The 26,381-nt window shown below is 44.5% G+C and overlaps 1 protein-coding gene across 1 annotated transcript in view; it reads right to left on the bottom strand.

Annotated features, from left to right (window-relative positions):
- The window catches only part of TRPA1 (transient receptor potential cation channel subfamily A member 1), a 1,301,026-nt gene that overhangs the window by 265,452 nt on the left and 1,009,193 nt on the right, over positions 1-26,381 (bottom strand). Inside the window, exons 19-20 of the mRNA XM_069621203.1 lie at positions 16,430-16,577; positions 3,980-4,069 (exon numbers count right to left, since the gene is read on the bottom strand). Of these exons, the coding sequence (XP_069477304.1) occupies positions 3,980-4,069; positions 16,430-16,577 (238 nt within the window). The remainder of the gene's footprint in view (positions 1-3,979; positions 4,070-16,429; positions 16,578-26,381) is intronic.

Below are 26,381 nucleotides of genomic sequence, written 5' to 3' on the forward strand. Positions count from 1 at the left end.
ATAGGACAGCGCAGGTTCAACTATAACAGTAGGGTGAGAGGCCAAGTTACTTAAACAGCATAGTTTTTAGGGATTTCCTGACAGTGAGCACATTATCTTCAAGTCTCATTTTAGAGGGGAGGGAATTCCAGAGCTGAGCTGCACTGACTGGGAAGATCTTTGCAGACCTTTGGTCTGTTTAAATACCGGACAGGAGATCGGGCCGAGGTCAGAGGAGCACAGTGGTCTGACTAAGGAGTGATGGGAAATGACAGATTTTAGGTAGACAGGAGCTTTGCCATACAGACAGAGGTGAAAGAGGGTACATACTTTGAATTTTATAAGTTCTTGTGTCGACAACCAGTGAAGATCTCTTCAATACTTTGAGATGTGTTCCTTCCAAGGGATATTCTTTATAATTTGTATAGCATCATTTTTAATGCACTTGCATCTTTTTAGACTATTGGTGTTTGCCAATAGTAGTAAAACATTACAGTAATCCATCCGGGGCAAGATGGTAGCACGAGCAATGGTGGCACAGATTTCTTCTGTTAAGAGTGGCCTGATGTTTCTTAGCAGATGAAGATAATAATTATAATTTCTGCCAATTAGGTTGGTGTATTCAGCAGCATTGAGAGAGGATTAGGACACCCAGTGTCGTTACCTTATTCTGAACTGGGATGATGGTGTTGCTAAAAAGGACATTTTCATATTAGGCGCGCAAGTTTACCTCTAGCCTGGTGGGAGTCAAAAATCAGGAGCTCGGCCTGCTACACATCCAGTTTTGAGACATCCAGGTTTCAATCAGGTTGTAAAGGGAGCAGAGCCTTGAGGAGTCCTGGGAAAAAACCATACTGAGGTCCAGAGCCAGTTGCATATCGTTTGAATAGTTGGTGAAAAATAGGCCTGAATTCTCCAGGAGGGAACAGAGGGGCTGGATATAGATGTTGAAAAATATAAGTGACAAATAGGCTCCCTGTGGTACCCCACATAAGATGGAAGCTGGAGGGGAGAAAGTATCCCCCCAGTGAATTCTGGATACTCGATGAGTCAGAAATGATTCAAACCACTCAACTGCTTCTTTGGAACAGTTACCAATAGAATCAAGAGCAATAAGAAGGCGTTGGTGATCTAGCAAGTCAAAAGCTGCCGAGAGGTCCAAAAGGACCAGTAGACCTGTCGTCCCTTTCTCTGTGATCCCAGCATGTGGAATTGTACGTCCACTAACACTCTTTCATTACTGTGGGCTGGCCTAAAACCAGATTGACCCCCATGCAGTATATTGTTTGTCTCCACAAAAGATTGTAATTGTGTTGTTGTTACTTTATCCTGAATTTTCAAAGGAAAGTGGCAGTTTGTGATTGGTCATAGATTTGTTGGGTCTCTAGGGTCACAACCAGATGTTTTGGTCAGGAGAGTCACAGTAACTGCTTTGATGGAAGGTGGAATATGTTTGTCACAAAAAGAGGAGTTAACTATACGGATCAGGCGAACAAGGATGATTTTGGGAGGGAGAGGTTTATCGCACAGGAGGCAGGTTTCATGGTGGATAGTAACTTCTCCATGGATGATACTGAGATAGGAAGTAGGGAACATTGCAGGAGATTATTTGACCTCGCAAGGTTAAGGATGGGTTTTTGAGATATTTGAGCAGACAAGACCTTGTACCTGGCCTTAGAAATGATGGCTTTGAAAGTATCCCGAACTACCACACAGTCTCAGACTGAGGGTGTGTGGGTGGTGATGAGGGCTTCATGCTTTACCAGTGATTTAAATATCTGGAAGAGATTTCCGGATTTGTTTGAGACAACCTCAATTTGAGTGTTAAAAAAGTTATTTTGTGTTTCTCTTTTTTGGAGTTTGTAACATTTATCTAGGGCTTTCCAAACCTCCTTGTGCTCCCTGGTGGCATGTTTCAACCACTTGGCTTTGATGATGTGTTTAGTTTTCTTAAGGGTACGTGGTTCAGACGTGAACCAGTTTTGATGCCTAGGTTTGATTCTAGTTGAAATGGAGCAACATGATCCAACATCTCTTGGAAGGAGGTAGAGAAGGAATTGACCAAAAGTTCTACATGTCCAAAGTCGGTAGTGGATGCCATGATAGATTTAAGGCATGATTGAATGTCGGGGAATGAGATCTTTTTAAAGTTCCAGCTCATGACTGTATTGGTGGGATTAAGAGGTTTTTGGAGTTGGGTCTTAAATTCTATTGAAAAGTCAATTACATGGTGATCAGACTACATGCATGGAATAGTTTGTTGAATGTGTACTTTTAGGTTTTTGGCCATTACCCAATCTAGCATGTTATTTTTGTCATTTGTGGGTTCATTATTTATAACATGGCATTCAATGTTAGAAAGTGCCTGTTCCAAATCAATGGCGTCTTTTTCCACAGTGTTTCCACGCCAGCGATTAATGTTGCTCAAAAATAGCGTGGAACTATTTGGCTCATTACATTTATTCAGAAGTAATGCGATTTCCTCATTGAAATCTATCATTATGTGGGTCGGATGATAGATCAATAAGAGATTGGTATAAGATTGAGCAGTTGGTGTCATTTTAATGGGTCACATTTCACAACCAAAGCATTCACATGGTGAAGGAAATAATTGCAGTTCCGTTTTGGCCACAAAAGCCACTCCTCCCTCCCAGCCCGACTCCTATTTTTACAAAAGATTGAGTAGCGTTCCGGGGAGGCTATGTTTCTCATGCATCCAGGTCTCAGTGATACACATGATATCAAGGTCTTTCTGGGTAATAAGATCATGCATATCCTGAGCATGATTTTTAAGTGACCTTGTGTTCAGGAGTGCCATCTTCAGCACATTACTAGAATTGGTTTGGGGAGGAGCTGTTATCTCAGGTACCTTTGCAGATTGCATCGCTGAGAAGGCAGTAGCTGGGAAGAGTTGAGTCAGTGGTGGGTGACAGGATTGCTTACAGGGGCAGAGCATGTTCGGGAGAAGACTGGAGTAGTCTTGAATCGCCTCTTCTTTGGTAGTTTTTTTATAGCCAATAGTGCATGTTTATTGTGCTCTGGAAGTGCTGATGATGAAGTGCGGAGCGATAACGTATTTTGGCCCAGAGTAGATGGGGCGGAACTATTGTCAGGGTTCCTGAAAGGAGCTTCATTTGGCTCTGTTTCATTTGTACATATTTATTGATAATTGCCAGCCTTTTTAGCTTCTGTGTAGCAATAAATCAGTGGTTGCTGACACACCGATAGTGCTACACTGGGTTCAAATTAAAAAGGAAAACGAAAGGGCAGTCTCCCCGCAGCCGCTTTACAGCATTGGTAAACACTTATTTTAATATATGTAGGAAGCAGGAAGCAGCGCCGGAAATATTTGTCGATGTTCGGCAAAGACTGGCTGGTCACTGAAGAGCCGGCACTGAATCACCTTACGTTTCAATTTCTAACGTGAAAGAGCTGGTAAATGTAGTTCCCGAGTAGACGGGAAGACTACGATTTCAGCAATTGGTTACATGAGGCTTAATGAGAGTGCTCATCTCTCTGCAAAAACAGGAAGTATAATGCACACACGCTATTTTCAATTCTAGATGTTAGAAGCAGTCAATACCTATGAAACAAAGTGAGTAAGTTAATAGCTGGGTAATAGAGTACAAGTGATTTCTAAAAGGTGAATAATGCAGCAGAGCCTCAGAGTAGCTTAGCAAATCACACATTCTTATTTTACAATAAGTTCAGCAGTATCTGGCAATACGAGACCAGGAAAGTGTGCAACCGTAACTAGTCCCACCTCCATGCCTTGCTAAGACTAACACCCAGGGCATCAGAGTTGACATCACAAATGGCTTATATAAAGAACTTTACACCTAAAGACACATTCAATCTTTCTAGAATGATGTGGTAGACAGAGAGTTGAGTTAATATATAGCCCTCCAACTGTACCTTTAATTTTTAATGAAAGTAAATTTCACTTTAGGATAGAAGTCTTGAAAATATAAGTGGAGTTGATTGATTTGAAGTAGATTACCTGTTGGACAATTTGCCACACCTCCTTTATGATTCCAAAGACACCCATACCAAAGACAAGGCTCATGCACACTCTTGTGAAGTAGGTGTCCTGCAAGATAAACAAAAAAATCATCAACTGAAGAATGATACATCCTGACAACAACAGATTACAAGAAGCAGATTTCAAGCTAATTTTAACAACACGAAAAAGCATTGGACTACGTCAGCACAATGTTTTCAATTAGTCCTATACAACTTATCAAGGGTTGGATTTTGTTTGAATTGTAACAGTTGGTGTCATTTGTCCAAGGCGTGCAATGCAGTCTTAAGAAAATACACGTCTTATTAAATTGAAAAATTGCAAATCATGGCATGCTGAATAAAACAAAGGTAATAGAGGATTTCACAACACTTGAATAGTTACATATATTTTTAAAAAAGGAAACAGCTCATGTGCCATTGCTTTTGCAGAATGGTTAAAATGAAGGCTTTCTTGACATGGTCTCAAATGCAATACATCAAGGACTTACTTATGGATGGAGATCTCTGCGGCCGAGGGAAGCCACCAGCTCTGTTATTCAGCCTCTGGATGTGTTAAACTGTGGACCCCCCACTGCTCCAGTAGTCCCCTCTCAGATCTATCTTTCCATGACTTGCACTCACATTGCATGTGAATAGTCTTAGGGCCCGATTCATGGAATATTTGCCTGCTTCAAAGTGAATTTGCACTGCTGAAAAGTGACTTTGCACTGCCGACACAAACCCTGATTCATGGAACCCTGCAAAGTGTATTTTTGCCATGCAAAGTCTGGGCAAAGTCAGCGTGTGATCATTTTTGCAGTGCAAATTCACTTTGAACTAGGCAAATATTTCATGAAGCGGGCCCTCAGTATCCCTAAAACACGAATATTTCTTAAGATGAATGTCATGTCTGCCTTTCTATTAGTAAGATGAGATTAGTGTAAAACACCCCAGATAAAAGCAGCCCCAGACAAGGACGTCATTTCACCAAAATGTCAGGGGTAGCGGAAGTGACATCACACGACCCTTGACCCCTGATGACATCACAGGAAGTGATGTCATTTGACCCCACCTCGAAGTGATATCGCAGGATGCGATGGAACACAACCGTTCATCCGTTGCCAAAACAGGAAGTGGTTTCACATAGCATTGTACACTACGAAAAATATGGTTACGATATCACTATAATGTGATGTATATTTCATACCAGAATGGATCGCCATATGTATCATTAAGATCAGTGTGTATAGGCCCATATTAACAAATTACTGTGAATGCAAGCAGACGTCCATGACCAAATGATAATGATGTGTTATTATATAGCACTTACGCTTAAGCGCTTTATATAGAAAAAATATAAACCCAATATCACCCAACCTGTGTACTCATTTATCGACCTAAGAAGGATGAACGGCTGAGTTGAGGCGTTTAAGAACAGACTAAATCAGTGACTCACCCCCTGAAGTGTGCCTGAAATAAACCTTTAATGAGTCTATCAATTATTGTATAGAATCCCAGAAAGACACATTATTTGGTATTCCTATTCTTTCTTATTTAAGGTCAGTGCTGAAAGTGTTAGACTTGTGGCACTCCTGTTATTATTTTTCTTCTTTTTTTTTAAGGGGCCTGAACAAGAAAGCCAGCCAAGCAAAGAGCCACATGGTGCTGACCACAGCCCAGGAACGTGCATAAAAAAAAAAAACATTTTTTTAGAGGTCGCAAGGGTGACCACAGAGGTCGCAAGGAAGACCTCAGAGGTCGCAGTTGTGACCTCTGGCGACCCCTAAATGACGTCCCCCGGCCCCAGAGCATGTTTGCTATGAATAGCACATAAGGATACTCAGTACAGGAAACACCACCCCCTGACCATGGGGCCACTCACAGTGGGACTCTAAAGCGAGTTTACGGTAGGTTCACAAAGCCTAACATGAACTGCAGAGTAGAGCCTCATACGAGTTAATTGGCAGCTCGTGCAAACGGTGCCTTGGAGAGATCAAACGCACCTGCAGCATTTCCAACATGAAAGCTAGATGGCGTGTCTACCATGCACCCCTACCGTATCCCACATTTCAGACAGGCCATCTGAGATATCAGGACGCGAGGGCCAGGGCAAGAATTGAGTTGAATTTTTAAAACATTCACCATGACATGAGTACAAATGGTGACACATGGCAAACTCCTGGGGAGAAGGTGGAACCATTAGAAACACATCCTTCCCAACCACAAACACTAATGGAAAAAAAGGATTCAACAGCCCTAATACTTATTGACTGAAGAAGTGACAAAGCATAACTAGAACAAGAGACAAACTCCCCTAGGCTGAAGTTAAGATGGCGTTGTAGTGTGTTGATAAGAATGTAGTAACAAAAGCATGAGAAGGAGAAAAGAAAAAACATGAGGTGGTCAAACCAAATGGGCCACACTTAAAGGAGCTGAGAAACAGGGGGAGGCTGAGCGAATAGGCTACACTCTAAGAATGTGTTGGCTGGCATTGGATCAGATTACAAAATGCCTGCTGAGGGCATTGACACAGAAACTGGCAGGAGCAAGGAAGTCCTGAAACCAAGAACATGATAATCACCTGCTAAACCTAAAGAAACTGAGCAGGTCCTGTTATGCTTCTTTTAGAAGCATTAACTTGACTTGTGGGGCTGCAGGTTGACCAATAAGCAGGTAATAGAAAAGTAAGAGGTGCTAAGTTGAATATCATGCACCAGCAGTATATTTCAGGATAACAAGGAACTGAAGGATCATGCATAACTCAAATGCCCAAATAAGATCAAGTAATGAATCACCCTGACACTGTAGGTGATCTAAGGGACTCTTTCCTGGGTGTGGCATCCCAGGATTGTCTGAACAAGAGCCAGGGTTCAAAATTGGACTCTAGGGGCCTCATTACGACCCTTGTGCTCCTGGCCCGGCCCCCTTCATTACGGGAGCGCCGATTACAAGCTTCCCTTTGCGGGACCCGGACCAGATATCTGGTAAAACCAGACGTCTTTTCCGGGTCCTGCGAGGGGAAGAGGGAGGTAACATCGGGACACTTGTAATGTGCCCGTTGTTACCTCCCTCCCCATTCCCTTTGAGCCCTATGGGGGAATTACCAGGTCCTCCTATGTCGGAGGTGGGCGGTAAGGGTTAACGGGCACCGGTAAGGAGACCGGTGCCAGTAAACCCTTACCGCCCTATTACCGCCCTATTCCGAGGTCCCTTAGCAGGTCCCACTATGGATGACCGGTTTTACAAGGCGCCCTTAGCGGGAGCTGTTAAGGGACCAGGGAGCTAATAACGGGCCCGCTATCAGTGGGCCCGTTATTAGCTCCATCCCCATTCCCATTGAGCCCTATGGGGGCTCGAATGGGAATGGGGAATGGTTCTTGGAATGGGGACTTACCGGGTCCTCCAAGGTTGGAATGACCCGGTAAGTCCCTATTTCGAGAACCCGGACCCGGAATGCGGTAAGGGGGTAGCCATGGTGCTAATCGCTCCATGGCTGCCTCCAAACTCGTAATGGGGCCTAGGGCCTCATTCCGAGATTGGTGGTAGTCATGGCGCTATTTGCGCAATGACTGCCACCAATAAGGGGTCCGGCACCGGTGTTGTTCAATGGGGACTTACTGGTGTAGTCCGACCTTTGTGGGACCGGCAAGTCCCCATTGAAAATGTCATTCCCCATTGCCATTGAGCCCCCATAGGGCTCAATGGGAATGGGGAGGGCGCAAATAACGGGCTCGCGAATGGCAAGCCCGTTATTTGCACCCTGGTCCCCTAATGGGACCCGTAAGGTACGTTTGGTCCGACCAAATGTACCTTACGGGTCCCGTTAGGGGACCTCGGAATCGGGCGGTAAGGGATTACCGGCACCAGTCTCCTTACCGGTGCCCGGTATCCCCTACCGCTCGACTCGGAATGAGGCCCATAAACTAATTGTGTACATCTTAATAGCCACAACAACATGGCAACATTCCTTTTCATTCTGCAAAAACGATCCTCGGGATGTTTGGTTGACCAATTGCTATATGTCATCAGTTTACCCGGGAGATATCTCGGACATCTTACATCTTTAAGAGTAAGCACACTGAGGACGTGCTCGCTGGGTGGGGAAGGGGAAGATATGTTTGTTTGGGGCAGATGGGTGGGTGCATGCTATCATTGGTAACAGGTGTATCTGAAACATTTCACTGTGAGTGGCTCTTGATTATGTAATTGCTCAAAAAGCCTTCACTTTTGACCGCACATAAAGGATCAACCAACATATTTGCTCTAAATTGTTGCTGGGAAAGGGCACATATGGTTCCATATTCTAATAACTATGGCAGGTGACCTATGACCGCTGTAGATGTCCATGCACAGTTAATCAATTGCACATAGGTTCAGTCTAGTAGTGGAGATGCAAAGTTACTGCGATTTGTCATATGTATTACAAAGTCATATTTTATGGGCTGCATTCTGTGGGAATGAGAAGAACTCCGGGGGCTCTGGAGGCCAACAATCATATTGAAGAACTACCCAGAGGTGGAAAATGGGGCTCCCGCAAAGTACCTCAGCATGCTCCACATCTCCCAAGACTCTATCATGGTGCAGGAAAAAACCCATCCCCATTGCTCCAGTATTCAGCAGGGAGCCTCACAGTTGGAATCACCTGTCACACTACCCAGAGACAAGAGGTGAGACACATTGAACAACATCTAGCAGAACACCCGGTATTTCCATCCCACACTAATAGTACCCTGACACACAGACATAACAACACATTGATAAACTCCTCTGCACGATTCAGCATTAGCATCAGCTTGTGTATACAAAAATGTTGAGTTGGCCCTATTGTCACACTTGAAAACCAACTCAAATTCCCCATGGAAAAGAGAACCAAGCCGTCCTCTGAAGTTTGCAGTTCCCACGCATACATCTTTACCTGAAAACCCTACAGGGAATCCGTGAGAGAGAACATCAGGCTGCACACCAAACAAAAACCCTGACCACATGTCATGATTTAAAAATTGCCAAGAGTATTTTTAGAGCGGTCTTCCTGAGTTATGAACTACAAAACCTCACTCATTCAGGACACTGCAGGAAACCACGTGACCAACGCAGAAAATCAATCAGGAAACATCTGGCCCAGGCCGTACACAAGAGGCTGTGATTCCTTTGATTGGGAAATGTGAAACTGGTATACAGATATGCATTGGATCACAGTGAAACCAGATCCATTTGAAAGACCATGTGAGAAGAAAACACTTGGAGGCAGGGCTAAAGTCGAGGGTACACGCGGGTGGACGGAGTCCCCCACTTTTTTCAGAGGGTGGACTCAATCCCCCCTAGCTAAAGTGAGAAACATTGAACTCTTCCTTGAATTTATGAATTAAAGCCGACCTCGGGGATCGAACTGCAATCATCAGGTTTGCCGGCTGGATCAACGTGATGGAAAATAAATGAACAACTAAAGGTGAAATGTCCCATTTCGGTACTGCATGCTCCAGGAAAAACATTTGTATCGATTCTTGGAATTTAAAACATGCACACTTTTTAACGTTTTCAACAGCACTGTTAGAAGAAAATATCCTCTCTTGGTTTTGTGTGTGTGGGTTGATTTTATGATAGACAAACTACATTCCTCCTATGCAATTTGGGTGGTTATGCAAAGTCAATTTAACGAAATGTGCATATTTCACCTTTACATGCTAATTCCTGGAAACGTCACATTCCATAGCGTCCCCCCACTTTTATTTTTAGGACTTGACCCCTGCTTGGAGGGGATGGAGTCTGTAGAGGCCACAAAGACCAGGCACTGTAACCTTATAGGGTGCGATGAGCACATTATGCCTTGCAGAGGGAGAAAGCTAAGTGTGAAGAAACGCCTGAGAGAGAGACACACACATGAGATGGCAACAGCCCATTTAGACTCCTGAAAGCTTGCTGGTATCAATATCCCAGACACTGGTGTAAACCTGATACACAGGAAGAGAAAGACACAAAGGGTATGCTGAGGCTGTATCTCAGACACCATCTGAGGGAAGAGTGAAGAGGGATAGGGAAGTCTGCCACCACCCCCCTCTAACTAAATTCATACACATGGAAGAAGGCCAGAAAACACTGCAATCACCCATTCTATTTTGGACGAATTCCCATCTGACCTATGATTGACTAGTATGTCGAGAGGTATCCCCTCAGCCAGCCATACCGATCCAGGGGCATACAGATCTATCCATGTATGGAGGAAGAGTTGCAGGCTATGATTAGGGACACCTGTATGGACAGCTAACTAAACCACCAAGAAGCCATGTTGCTGACAACAGTAGAGACACCACGACATAGCTGCGTTAGACATGAAGCACATGTGCAGTCCGCACTGCGGGACACAAACACGCATTTGAATACATGAAGAACATGAACGTACAGTTCTATAGTTAGAGGACAGACACATCAACATACTGTCATTGCTTTTATTATTTTGCCATTATCCAAACGCAGCAATGCAGAAACCACAAGAAACAAGAGATCATGAGCAAGGCTTGCAGATGCTTACACACGAATAACCCTATGGAACTGTAGGATCACCTATGGGACCTGACCGAACAAAGTGTGACTAACCTATGTGTAGTATAGCATGTACACTGTAGAAACCGCATTATAAGGTTTAGGAAAATGACAGCAGGCCTCAGGCCTCAGAGCGAGAGACATGCTCAGCTGATTCAAGCTCGACAGAGAGCAAGAAGTGTGAGACAGGACCCGCAGCCAAGGTCAAGAGATACGGATGACATTCCAATCCCCAGACAACAACGGGACCAGCTGCAGAAAATACTAATAAATCCTCATAATTCAGAACTGCACAGCTCAAATCTGTGGTCTCTGAACACGTGACACGGCCGAAACAGACAATGGACAGCGATCAGTGGTGGGAAAGGAGAACTGGTCCCAGGGCACCAGACACAAACAGCAACAGGTATGCAACAGTATGCAACAAGTGTTGCACCGATCAGGGGAGCACATAGTTGTTCTCATTACCTTGAAGAGGTACAGAGTGAGCTGAGAATCTTTGCAGATCCCAGGTCTGGGAACATCAGCTCTAGCCAATCACAGTTTAGTACCCTAGGGGTAGGTAGCAGCGGGCAATAACTAATAATAAGTCCACTACACTGCAACAATGTTATAGTTAGTGACTTGTGGATGGACCAGGCCAGCCACCTGAAATGAGAGGGCCAGTAGAATAACATCTATAATGTCCACTATAGGTGGTAGAATACTCAATACCCCATCATGTGGCCCGATAGGTTTTCTGGCAAAGCGCCCAGGTTGTGACTTTGTACTGACACCACGGGGTATTAAAACTGGCCTGCAAGTCAAGGAAGAGCGAGATGTGCATGGATTTTTCATGTTTCTGTGTTGATCCCTGTTGGTCTTGCCTGTAATAAACTGCAGTTTGAAGCTTGCCGTTGACTGAGTCCTCTGTGTATCATGGGGGAGGGTGTTGGGCCCTGAAAGTCTGCAGACTTTCAGTGTCACTCTGGCATACCTGATGGTCCGTCCCCAACAAGTGCAATCTGATCCAAACTTTCCAAGCTTTCTGAGGGCTATGGTTTCCAGCTGAAAACTATCTTTTCTACATTTCAGTAAGTGCTTCATGTATTAATAAGCAAAATAAAGATACTTGTGATTATTTATAATCATGCATGCAAGTTTAATTACTAATGAGAGCTTGTTTAAAAAAGAAGCAAAAGCGCAAACCATTTTCTAATTTCCAAACACTTTTTTTTTTTTATCAAGTTCATGTGGTTGCATTTGAAGCACCTTTTACACTATAAACAACCAGCATACATATATGCAAAGACAATTAAATACAATTAGTTACAATTAGATAAAAGCATCAAATACTTTAAAATGTATCCCTGTGTGCGTCAAGTGTATGAAAACAAATGCCATACTTTATATGTAATTTTTTTTATAAAAGACGATAAAATGGCATAATAACAAAACATTAAGAAAGGATTCTGAGCATAGCCCGAAACGCACTGTACCTAGGATATCAGGGAGTTGCTTATAATAATGCTTTAGCTCTAATCCATATGTGGTAAACCGCTACAGACACCACAAGTGATTCTGCCCCAAATAAAATGCTTCAAAATGTATCTGAAGTATGTGACTTAAATTTATCGTACCGCACAGTGTCTATTTGGAGCTTGCATAATCTGCAAATCCGCTCATTCGTAGGGATGCCCTGCCAAGCTGCATTATTTGCAAAGACTGGAAGGATGTCAAATCACAAGTACAGGAAAAATCGAATCAAAGCCTGTATCCGCATAATATGAATAAGCCATGTGTTTATGCAGTTCAGCCAAGCACTCTAGGTGCTGGATGCGGTCGTGAACCCAGGTTTTAGGTCCCAACTTGCTCAAGAAAATTGGCATATCCAACTCTATCGCCTGCCAATGGGAAATAGCCATGGTCTCCAGGACCTCGTACCAAGAACTAAGGGAAAAGCGCTAAGCATGGTATACCATATGATGTATTAAAGAGTCATTGATGTTCCTCCTGAGATTGATGTTAACCCCCAAAGAGAGCAGAGATTGCATGTAGAGGAATCCCACTGGCCTTCAGGCAGCAAAATCCCTTTTGAAATCCATTCATAACACTATTTAAAACAATGTACTGCATATCAATTAAGAGGATGCACACCCAAAACATGTCCCTCAAAACATATATATATATATATTTTTTAAGAGCTGCAAAGTTTAATATTCAAAACGTTTGGCCCACATCAAAAACTGGAGACATATCTGAATTCGCTAGAATGGCACCAACCACATGCATATAAAGTGGATACATTTAAATGTATGATTAATTAATGAATTCATATACTTAAAAAAAAACTGTTATGTATGTTGTGACTAAAGAAAACACTGCCTATGGATTCAGAATGTTTCTGAAAACCGGAGTACACAATTCTTATTAACATAACATGCCCATACCTGGAATTATAAGAAAAACAAATATTTCAACTTAATATTGATTTCTCATTCCTCGGATAAGGGCAAGCCCACAGCTGACATATCCCCTTATGACATATAGAACTGAGTATGAGTAAGTGTAAGGAATCTAGTACTGGATCTGTCCAATCCAAAGTGCTGCATCAAATGATGCTACAGTGGTGGAGTTTGCTGAGCATTTTAACTCAAACAACAGGAAGAAGAGGAACATTTTGGGAAATAAGAAAAGCAATGGACCCTGTATAGCAGTAGACAAGCAGATTTAGGATTCCAACTGGAAGTATCTGATGGGAAAGAACATTAATAGTGTTTTTTTTCCATATGGAACAAAATACAGACTGCTTTACAAAGCAGGAGTAGATAACCTGAGAGGTGTTTTCTGAGCAGATTAACTGCCTAAATGGACAACCTTATCTGGTAAAGCTGCATCAAGCTGGCTAATGCCCCTACCTTTTCTGGGCCTTTGACAGACAAATCCAAAAGTGAGACCATTTATACCAGAGCATTTCAACAAACGTCCTAAGCATTAATTAAATCCCATATAGCATTTAAACACATTTTGGGGAAACACTGTTTACAAGCTGTCACCGGAAGGGGGAATATAGAACAAGATGTGTGTACTTTGAATTGAAAAGTAACGCTGAAGCCCTGGGTAGTTTAACCTATACTGATCTTTTTTACAGCAATTTGAGATTTTCTATCAAATTTGGGGGCTTCGAAGATCCCAAGTTGAAATGTGGAATGACAAGCATTTGTGACTGGCGTCTGCCACCGTATATAGAGTGATTGAAATATTTTCCTTAATGAACAAATTGAGCTGTGATGTTGTGACGGTAACCTGTTTCTTTGAGACTAATGAGAGAGTTAGGTGCTGCTCTCCCCACATTCCAAAAATAAACATAAATCCTGAACTCAAACGCTTAACTAAAACAAACTTTTCCAGCTAATTCTACTCCATAAATATACTCAATTATATCTGTTCCTAAGTGAGGAAGTGATGGCACATCAAAGACAGTGTTCAACATTTTAGATTTGCGTCCATCCAGGAATAAAAAAACCATATGATGAGCTTACATTTTTCACTGATGATAATACTTGCTATGGTTTCAGAGAAAACAACTGCTTTAATTCTTTTTAATCAAATAGGCAGCGTCTAATTTTATGTCTATATACTGGTATGCTGTATGCTATTGTCTACAATAGTTATTTATATTTAATGTTCCATATATGGATGTTTGATTAAATTGGAATAGAGATTTCTCTCTGAAAGGGTTCCTCCAACTGCAATTTTTCTAGAGATGGTCAATGTATCATAGAATTTCACTGACATGAACATTACTTTTTTCAAAGGTACCATAGTCTAGAGGATAAAGGTTCTGCAGTAGTAACTGTCAACTTTCTGGATTACCATCAACATTGTAAACAGGTGCCAATGATCCATGCTAATCAATACATGATGAGTTTCTAAAGAAGTTCAACAATGATTGCAAGTGGGGTGAGCCAGTGCATCTGACATTGTGCCTTTATTTTTTATTCTGGGATACAAGTCAACCTCAATCCTTAGTAATTGCTCCCCTCAGAATCTCATTTACACAGTGTTGATCTCATGTGTCGGATATCTCTGAATTAATCTTCATTTAAGCCTTTAGCACATTCCGTTCAGTTGACATAATGTTATCATTGAAAATACCAGCTCCCCTCCTTGATAATAACTTGGGCACATCAGGTTAATTCTTCTTTTCAGATCTCTGAGACATATTCTAGACTGACAGAAATGGCATTTAATGCAATTGCATATGAACAAACAGTGCCCTACTTTCATTTAATGCAATCACTCCATCTGTTAGCTATTTGAAATGTTCCTTTTTAGCACCCAATATCAAAAATCTCTTTCAATTTTGTAGGATGCTGAATTGTCAATGTAATGACGTGGTGTTTAACTCTAGACTAGCTGTTAAATCTCAGAGAATATTGTTCTTTTGATATGCTTTAAATGGGAAGAGGTTTATGGAATCCCACATTTCAAAAGGCCAGACCCTAAAACAGGGAAGGGGTGACAGGGATGATGGATATTTGGGATAATACATTTTCGTAAGACACAATTTAGCATACGCCACTGCATGGTTATCTACTTAAGGGATTGTCCATTTCTATTGACAACTTCCTATTCAGATTGCAGGCATAAAACAAATACTACACTTATGCTCGTGAGCAAAGCACATTATCAAAACTTAGAATAACCATTTGAATTATTTTCTGAGAAATGGTTATCGTTCCAGGATGGGCAATATGGTAAACTCCCACTGTACTCTTAGGAAATGCCATTATGGGAAAAGGGAAAGGCACGCATAGCATCAATGCATAAAATCAAAGAACGTTTTGGAAAAATAAGAATGATCACATATCTTTTTATTTGACAAATTTGATAACACGATTTTCAATGGCCATTAATAGGTCACAGGGACCTAAGCCCCCTTCCTGGAAGCGATTAGTGGAAATTCTGATATAGAAGAAGGGGAACCAAAGTGACCCTATGAATTACAGACCGATATTGACCTTCAAGATATGCTAGAACGATGTATGTTACACCGGGAACAGGCAGTTGTAAATACATTTCTCTCTTGCTCGTATGTCAACAGTTTGCTGTCTATAAATAAATCACTCTGTGAGTATTGAAACAATTAATTCATTAAGTAAATCACCATGAATCTGCACACATCTCTTTTGAGAACAGGGACATAAATCATCAAGGTGGTCTCCTCACTGCTTTGTATAACATTAATGATCATTCTGAGAAAATAGGAATGAGCACATACTTTTAAATTTAACAAATTCATGTGTAAAAGTGATTCACGCATGCAACTCTTCTTTGCGCCTAATCCAAAATGGACTTGATGCTGATTTATAATGTCACAACAATCCCCCTAACAGTAAAAGGTTTGCAAAGCATTAGCCACATATACTCATTTGATCCACTTCAGCATTTGGAAATGAGGCTTGGACTCTTGTCCTACTTGAGCAGAGGATATCCCTAAATGTATTCCTTTCAGTGCTTTTACATGATCTCGCGTTCACTCTCTCAAAGGCGCTACACTCTCAATTGCACTGTGTTCCTTTCACTGATTGTAAACTGTCACACATGCGCTTTCACTCTCCTACACATTGGCCAAATCATTTCAGAATGTTATCGTTGGGAGCACTGGAAGCACCCCATCTTAGAATGAATTTTTAAAGCCTGCTGGGGCTCTACTCCAGCAAGGCCCGGCCCACTCAATGCACTCCTGAGGTGTAAAACAACATCTAAACACGTAAGTATTGTTTTTACACTTATAACGAAGCTCCAGGGACTTAATGAGATCAGTCGGGATGAAAATAATCTTAAAATGTACCACTCCTGTCTTATAACCAAGCATTTGTGGAAAAAGCCCTAATGATGTGAAGCAGTGTTGGAAATTGACACATACCTTCATTTGTAATGGTTTTGGACGGTGAATTACTGTTGCGTTGTTGGCATAAGGATTTATGCAATTAAGAATCAGAAGAGTCAGTGGTATGAGGCCTAATGAATACACTGCCAGGTTCAAAATGTGGGCTTTGAATCCATACGCCATCCTGCAAAGGAGAGAAGAGCAAATATGTTTAGGAGTGCTTCATTTTGCTCCCCCCTTGAATACTCTTAGCAGAATGTACAAATTCAAATGCGAACAGTATACACCTTTGTATTCGGAATTAAGACAGAGAATTGTATCATTCGATTCAGATATTTGCGCAGCTATTCCTACAAGCAGAGCTAGGTGCTGTGACAGAGCTTAGTACATTAATTCCTAAAGCATTAAGCAAACAGAAAAACTACATAGAGACTGTGCACAGCGCTATCCTACTTCAACCAGCTATTATATGCCAAATGGTTTAATTACTTCCACATGTGGATGCGCATTCATTTCAATAAAAGCACCCATTGATTCCAATAACTATGATAAATTGGAAAGATACACCCAGATTTATAAATAAATGTCAAAACATTCCAAGTGTGGTCTGGCCTAGTGGTGAAGAAGGACTCAGCCCCCGACCCCCATCCGAAGGAAGCACATACAGATCCCGTAAGCATAACTACACACGGCAACTTGATTTGCATTACGTGAAATTTGATAATTACTCCTCATTTTTACGTACGGGCATTTCTGAAATAGTACAATAAAAACAGCCAAACGACAACCTAGTAGCCGTACTCAAACATCTCACACGATAGCTCATTTTACATCAAAAACAAAGTAAACGCTCCAATTGATCAAAAACAAGCAGGTAGGACCTGAATGAAGATGAAAAAACACATTGCAAACACCAACAACACATAAAAAATATGCACAAAAACACAGTGAACACAAGTGTAAAAGAACACACGGGGAAAACCAACACAACACAAATAGGCCTGTCTGAAATATGAAAGCGCCTGATTCCTCAGGCTCAGAGCTCCCGGTTTTCAGTGCATTGCTCTTTGTTATCTAATCTGTAATCTCTAGAACATTCTGTTTTCAAAACCGGCCTTTCTCAGCATATCCTCTGTTCACTACTCGAATGTCAGCTTTGTCAGAGTGTTCCAAACCTTGTTAGATACCCTCCACTGCCACTTCTGCACCCCACCCACTTCCAATCACAAGGGAACATGGGGCCTCAAACCCTACCATCGCAGTAGAACCTACAATAACGGTTGTCAACCCACCCGTAACACTACCTACAGCAATCCCGCCACAACAAGTACAGCAGTTGCCAGTTGCACCCACAGCTATAAATACAACAGCCTCCACAACTCCAGCAACAGATTCAGCAGGTGCTCTAAAAGCATGGGCAACCCCCAGCGCAGACAACACGGCCGTGACAGGGACACCCGGCAGCAATACAACTGACATTGTAACAATCTGTAATGCACAGTTAGACCAAAAAATGATATCTTTCCAAACAGAGATATTAAATAGATACAAAAGATGCCTGGCATGGAATATTGATACCACAATCAAAGAAGCCATATGGGCAAAGGAATTTATAGAAATCTTTTCCCTAATAGAAGCCCAACGAAAAGGGAAAGACGCTTTCAGAGACCCCAAAAAGATAGAAGAAAAAGCTATTGCCAGAAACGCCCAGGTCGAACAAAACTGGGACAACTGGTTACAAGCCTTTGCCATTTTAGCAACAATATATGAAGAAAAATTCCCCATGGATAGTAGGAAGATCTGGGCATACGTTGATAAAATAAGGGAAGTAAAAGTAACCCAGAGGGGGAAGACATGGCTAGCATACGACATCAGATTTAGGAGGAGCATGTCAGAAAGGCCGGCCATTGAGTGGGATGAAGTCCAGAACGATGTATACACCCTCAACGCCGCACCTCCCCAGGAAGAAGATACCATGCATTCTTCTTCCAAAAATAGCAAAAATTTGCAAGGAAGCAAATCCCATGACAATGATAAATCCAAAAAAGGGGAGCAGCCCTTTCGGAGGAACCAGCCTTGGGCGGCTAAAAATAATGCCCACAGACAGAACAAACAGCAGGCTACCAAATCCAACATCCCATGCAGAAATTTCGGGAAAAACCAGAGTACATGGGGCAAAGAATGCTAGTACAAACATGCCTGCACAAACTGCAATGGCGACCATGCAGCAAGCAACTGCACCAGACTACAAGCCCAGAAAGAATGATATCCCAATTTTAGAACCAGGACGAACACCCATCAACCCGGGCAACTTTAGGGATGCCCTAAACAACTACCCAGACAAGGAAACCAGCAGCATACTATGGCAGGATTTCACCAAAGGTTTTTCCATCCCATTTAAGGGCTCTGGGTCACACACCATCCCGATGAACCCGAAGTCAGCCAGGGACAACCCCCAGATAGTAGAATCCAAAATCAAGAAAGAACTGCAACTAGGCAGGGTAGCAGGTCCCTGGGACGGCATGCCTTTAAAGAACTATTTAATATCTCCACTAGGCTTGGTCCCCAAAAAAAGAACCCGGGAAAATAAGGCTAATCCATCATCTCTCCTACACCAAAGGCCAGTCTTTAAACGACGGCATCCCACACACAGAATCCGCCGTATCTCACACACATTTCCAAGAGGCGGTAAGGCTCATACAAGAGTGCGGCAGAAACACCTTGATGGCCAAGCTGGACATCGAATCTGCTTTCAGACTTTTGCCAGTCCACCCAGAGTCACAGCAGTGGCTAGGTTTCACTTTTAACAACAAATTCCATGTAGATAGATGCCTCGCCATGGGGTGCGCAGTATCCTGTGCACTATTTGAGCAATTCAGTTCCTTTTTCCAATGGGCTTTCCTAAAGCAGAGACCAGGAACAAAAATAGTGCATTACCTAGACGATTTCATGGTCATAGGGCCACCAAACTCCAGAGAATGCGGCAGGGCTTTAGCAAAACTTGAGCACATGGCCGCACAGTGGGGAATTCCCCTAGCGAGGGAAAAAACCACCATACCAGACACAAACATCATTTTCCTGGGCATCGAAATAGACACAGCAAAGGGGCTCTGCAGAATCCCAAAAATAAAAAATATCAGAACTCCTGTCTAAAATACAAAACCTGATAACGAAAGAAAAGGGGACAGTAAAGGAAATACAGTGCTTAGCAGGCAGCCTCAGTTTCGCATCCAGAATAATACCTCAAGGGAGGATATTTTCCAGAAGCCTAGAGTTCAAAATCAAATCACTCACCAAACCACACTTGCATATCCGGCTAGGCAGAGAGGTGAAACAAGAACTGGAAACATGGGGAAAATTCCTCAGAGATTTCAACGGGTCTTTACTTTGGCGAATGCCTTTAAATACCTGGTCAAACAGGGTCCTATACACCGACGCAGCCGGGAGCAAGGGGTTTGGAGCCAGACTAGACTCCGAATGGGTAGCAGGACACTGGCCCAATTCATGGCAAGCAGCAGGGTGGACAAGAAACATCACCCTACTAGAAATATTTCCCATCTGGCTAACATTACACATCTGGGGCAGGCGACTAGCGAATACGGAATTTTGGATCTGGTGCGATAACATGGCTGTAGTGGGCTCCATAAACAGAAGGTCTACGAAATGCCCTTTAGTACTGAAAGCATTATGAGCCATTACAACAGTCACACTGCAAGAAAACGTTGTACTCAAAGCGAAGCACATTTCAGGGGCAGATAATAACATTGCTGATGCCTTATCTCGCTTCCAGTGGACAAGATTCCGAGAGCTAGCGCTGCACGCCCAAGAACAGATGACGCCAATACCAGCAGAATGCTGGGCAATAATGGGAAGACAAGAATAACGGCATCAACGCCAACGCCAGAGAGCACAGGCCGGGATGCCCAACGAAAACCAGGCACCTCTAAAACGGGTGCCAACAACACATTGGCATCAACTCCAGCACCAGCATGCCGGGATTACCAATACAAAGCTGGCACCTCTAAAACGGGTGCCAACAAAACATTGGCATCAACACCAGCGCCAGAGAGCCCAGGCCGGGATGCCCAACAAGAATCAGGCACATCATGAACGGGTGCCAACAACAACACAGGCTTCCTAACGGAGATGGCAGAGAGGGCAGTGGCAAGCACTACTGCAACACAGTACAGTAAGTGTTTGCAAACAGTATTTAAGGCCACAGGTGTAAACCACGTAGAATTAATAACGATTAAAGATATAGAAGTATTTTTAAAATGGGCTCGGGAACAAGGTTTCAAAAGGGATTGGGCTAAAAGACACCTGGTAGCAATTTCATATTTGACAAAAATACGGGGCGATTCAGACCCCACCCAGAACGCCCTCATCTCTTATGCAATGAAGGGATGGGGCAGAATAGAGGGTGCCCAAGTGGACACCCACCGACCCCTTGATTTCAGCAAACTGGTGCAGATAGCAAGCCAGTTGGAAGCCATATGTTGGCACCCATACGAGATAATGTTATTTAAAACAGCCTTTTTCCTAGACTACTTTGGGGCTTTCCGGGTAGGAGAACTCATCGCTTCCAGCACCAAGGCCACAAACGGCCTGAGTGTTATGGAAGTCAGGGTGAGACAGGAGAGTGTTAACATAGAAATGCAACAGTCGAAACAGGTGCAAAATGAACCATCAACATTTGTTGCATTGCTGAAGCAACAAACTGTCCGGTTTGCATCACCAACCTCTATTACGCACAACGACCCAAAGTAGGGGGGGATTTTATCCAGAAGGATGCATCGGCCCTAAGCCACTACCAATTTAAAGGAGTGCTGATAAAAGCAATCAGCAAAGCAGGGTGGGATCCCAAACAGTTCGGCACCCATTCTTTCAGAATAGGTGCCGCCACTGCAGCATGGCAGGGAGGCTTAGCACCGCAACAAATAAAAAACATAGGGGGATGGAAGTCAGACTGTTATAAAAAATATATCAGACCACAACTGATATATCCATCCTCCCTAAAATTTTCTTTCTTTTCCCTCCCTCCCACCACCACAGAAACAACAGGCGATTCGAGGACCACACTCCGATCAGCATGGATAGTTGGCCACTCATTCGTTTTCAGGACAGACAGATGGGCAGAGGAGACTAAAGAAGGGCCACCTTTTAGAAACACCATTACTTCATGGTGGGGATACAGAGGCCTATGGTGGGCCGACGTACATGAAACACTAGCAGAATAAGTGGCATACAGGGACCCCCCAGAATTCCTGATCATTCATCTAGGGGGCAACGACCTAGTCAACACGGCTAGACGCATCCTATGCGAAGAAATCTGCTCCTCCCTAGCAGGCATTTCGCACAACTGGAGGGGTACTGAAATATACTTCTCAGCCATTTTACCAAGAAAGAAATGGCTAGGGGCCAACTGCTACAAATGTATAGACATATCCAGAAGAAAATTGAACAGGACGATAGAGAGATTCTGTATGACAAGAGGACTGGGTTTCATAAAACACCCAGCCATTACACTAGGCAACCCAGACCTCTTTTTTCCACGACGGCACCCATTTGTCTAACCAGGGCATGGAGCATTTCTTTCGGGAAATCAATGCAACACTTGCTCACAGGGGCTGTCTCCAGGGCATACTCTTGGGGGAACACGGTCAGCCGTCAACCTGCCTGTGTGTGGCGGCACGGGTCAGAGGGGGTAACCTCAGGACCCGGTGCCCAAAAGTATGATACCATCATGATATGTGATATTGTGTATTTGCCATAACTCATATCTGTACAATAAATTCCTACGGCCTTTAATTGCCAACACTTGACACAAGTTGTGAGCCTATCATTACGGGAGAGGGTTTGGGGTTCGGCCAATACTAATGCATGCATATGGGTTCAGCAGTTATGGGCAATGCTGCATGGGCATCCCACAAGCGGGGCAGGGTAACTGCTGTTACCATCGGCAGCTGGGAGAGGGGCAGCCCCAACTTTCCCCGTGCCTGCTCCCCTCCTCCCCCCAGCTACGGAGACACACAGTCTCGGCAGCACAAAGCCACGGAAGGGTAAGGTGCGAACAGTCATCTCACCCTTCCTCTAAACAACAAGGTGCTAAGCACCATAAGGAAAACAACCGTCAGGCAATGCCCAGGTTCAAAAGATCTGCCCCCACCAGGGGTCCAGACAGTCGGCTATCCGGCCGGGGGCTGCGACAACAGCAGCCCCCACCACATACACAACAAAGACCAAGGGCCTCCCTGAGTCCTAAAAATATGAGCAGCATGCTTAGAGTAAACACAATCTGTTTGTGGACCCTGAACAGGGACCCAAGCAAACAAGAGGTTCACTGTTTACTCAGTGTCTTCCAAATCTTCTTGCTTCTTTACCACAGAACCCGCCCACCCTACAAAAAGGGGAGAAGAACAAAAAGAAGTACAAGGCACTCGGCGGTGCCCACAACAAGTCGTGGGACACAAGAAGGCGGCACGGGTCAGAGGGGTAACCTCAGGACCCGGTGCCCAAAAGTATGATACCATCATGATATGTGATATTGTGTATTTGCCATAACTCCTATCTGTACAATAAAATCCTACGGCCTTTTATTGCCAACACTTGACACAAGTTGTGAGCCTATCATTACGGGAGAGGGTTTGGGGTTCGGCCAATACTAATGCATGCATATGGGTTCAGCAGTTATACGACTGCTCTGGACGCATTGTGGAATGCCCTCCCATTCCTTGAACTACAATATTAAAACATACAACTATAAAGGGCCTGATTCATGGAACGTTTTCCTATGGGACTGCACCATTATAAAACACTTCCATCAATCAGGCCCAAAGTGTCACAGTATTTTAATCGGGCAATGTCCTGGAGTAAATGTAAACCTAACATGGTCACTTTTTGGCAACAGTGTGAAATTGTAATTTGGTTTACCTGGTTCCTATAGAAGTTGGTATTGCACTTTTAAAACATTTGTGTCATTATCTGAAGGTAACGTGGAGCTTAAAAGGAAAGATTCTATGGGAAATGTGCAGGTGGCAGTATTTGCTGGGGACAATGATGTTTGGCATGACCATTTTCTGGGCCAATCAGAATTTGGCAAGGTCATTTCGTCAAACAATCATCTCAAATTAAAATCTGTTTAAAAGAAGCCGTGTGAAACAGGAATGGCTATGCTAAAACTGGCATGACAGCTATTTCGATATGTTGTGTACACAGCACAAAACAATTTCCTGGTGGTAGTGAAAAATAACGTATGTATGTGACCACTGCGACCTTTAAATGTCGAAACCGAAAATGTCTAATTCTTTTTTCGTTTCGCCCAATTAGATGCAGAGGAATGCCGCCCCAACCCCCGCCATCCCCTCTATAATCCCCCTACATTACCTGTTACCCTCGCCCACCTCCCAAATATAATTGCGGCAAAATCTGCAAAAAAAATCCGACATTTTCGGATTCGTCAATTTCGGGGTTGCAGTGCTGTATGATTCCAAAAAAAACATGATTAATATGCTTAACTAGAATATTATTTAAGGGGCATGAAACTGGCAGAAAGGGGCACGACATATTTTTTGCAAATGAAATGCAAACTCGTATATACTTTGCAAGTATCCAGGTATGTAATGGCACTGCCCTGTCTAATTATAGGAATGCTGATTGTGCTTGATATGCTGCAAATTCTGATTTCACTTCCATAACCCGCACACACTCCATTGCATGCAATATCTCTCAAAGTACAGCATTTCAGGCTAGCGCAATTAAAGATTTACAGGCCGATTCATGGAATTAATGTGCACCGAAAAAACGGTGCACGCCTGCGAAAACGTGCGATTCGCAGAGAAATAGCGAAAATCGCAGTGCAAGTGCGATTATCGCACAGAAAACATCGCACATCAATTCATGGAAGTCCGTGCACGCGCGAAATGCGGGATGTGCGCTGAAAAAGTGCACGGCGCACGCTGGCGCACGCTGGCGCACAGGTCATCGAATGCCGTGCGATAAGGCCACAGCGAATTCGCACATAGCGCGGCGCACATAACAAAAGTAGGCGTAACACGGGGCATCACACGCAGAATGGGGAACAACTCGTGAAAATGTGGGTGTCACGGGGGAAGTGCAGGAGGCAAGTGCGCAGAACGCCCACACGCTCGCCTACAACACGTATTCATGGAATCAAACAGGGAAAAACAGCGCACGGCCAAAGACGCGCACAGGCCCATACATGTCCGCCACACGAAAGCAGGCGGTAGCGTCCCTGCGCAGGAAAAAAATGTGCGCCAAAGTCCTACACGCGCGAGAAGGCCCACACGCGATCGAGCCTGGGGGAGCGTGTGCGTGTATTTCAGAGGTGCGCGAGAAGTTCCACACACGATTGGGCTGCGTGCGGATATTTGAGGGGTGCGTGTGAAGTTTTACACGCGATCTGGCTTGGGGGAGCGTGTGCATGTATTTCATGGGTGCGCGTGACGATCCACATGCGATTGGCCTGGGCGCGTGTATTTCAGGGGTGCGCGAGAAGTTTCTCACACGCGATTGGCCTGGGCGCGTGTATGTCAGGGGCTCGCGGGTGTTTTCACACACGATCGGGCCTGGGGGAGCGGGGTACGTGTATTCCAGGGGCTCGCGGGTGTTTTTACACACGATCGGGCCTGGGGGAGCGGGGTACGTGTATTTCAGGGGCTCGCGGGTGTTTTCACACGCGATCGGGCCTGGGGGAGCGTGTGCGTGTATTTCAGAGGTGCGCGAGAAGTTCCACACGTGATTGGGCTGCGTGCGGGCATTTCAGGGGTGCACGTGAAGTTTCACACGCAATTGGGCTGCGTGCGGGTATTTCAGAGGTGCGCGCAAAGTTTTACACGCGATCTGGCCTGGGGGAGCGTGTACGTGTATTTCAGGGGTGCGCGTGAAGTTCCACATGCGATTGGCCTGGGCGCGTGTATTTCAGGGGCTCGCGGGTGTTTTCACACGCGATCGGGCCTGGGGGAGCGGGGTACGTGTATTTCAGGAGCTTGCAGGTGTTTTCACACGTGATCGGGACTGGGGGAGCGTGCTATGTGTATTCCAGGGGTTCGCGTGAAGTTTTTCACACGATCGGGCCTGGGGGGGGAGCGAGGTACCACTCACCATCTGCCTTGCGTGTAGAAGAACGCGTAGCCAACACCCGCTGTGAAGTAATAGCGTGTGAACCCCAACGGATGGAAAACACACACACCGCACGAAAAGCACGTACAGAGCAGTGTAAAGGCACGTGGGATCTCCAAGCCCTGCCAGGGCAACGCCCGTGCGCGAAACGTCACAGACGCGCTTACGCTGTAAGGGCCTTTGGTCCAATGAAATCGCGTACGCGTGCTGACCCGCTTACACGCTAAGGCCCTTTCCTCGAATTTCACGCTGACGTGCAGGATTTTCACGTGCCAAATCACTCCGTATCAAGCTGGCCACGCGAAAACACACGGAAGACCACGCTCCTGCCCAAAAGGCCGAATTACTGCCCCCCAGTGCCCCGAGCAGCCTCCCATGTGCCATCTGCTGCTGCCTGCTTGCCTGCCTGCCTGCCTGCTGCCACCGTGCCCTGCCATTTGGTGCCTGCACATCAGCCATCTGCAGGGGTCCAGTTGCTGTGTCCACCCCTGCTGGAACAGAAGACTCCCGACTCGGATAACATCGCTCCACAGCCCAGCCCCAGGACCCAGTTTCCCACCCACTCCTGCCCCTGGGGTTGCCATGTCGGGCACATCAACATCTGGCACCAGTGGCAACCCCCGGCCAGAGGGGCACCAGCTTCACTGCCACCGAAGTTGGTGTCCTGGTGGAGCAAGTCCTGGGGCAGTATGATGCCCACTTCGGATCGTCCCGCGCCAACAAGGAAGGATGGGAGAGGATCTGGGCCGACTGTGTGGTTGCCATCAAGGCGGAGGGGGTGGCAACACGCACCATCCAGAAGGTCAAGAAGCGCTGGGAGGACTTGAGGTCCAGGACCCTCATAAAGGCC

The sequence above is a fragment of the Ambystoma mexicanum genome, chromosome 5q (genome assembly GCF_040938575.1).
Source record: "Ambystoma mexicanum isolate Mex_15411 chromosome 5q, UKY_AmexF1_1, whole genome shotgun sequence".
Lineage (NCBI taxonomy): Eukaryota > Metazoa > Chordata > Amphibia > Caudata > Ambystomatidae > Ambystoma > Ambystoma mexicanum.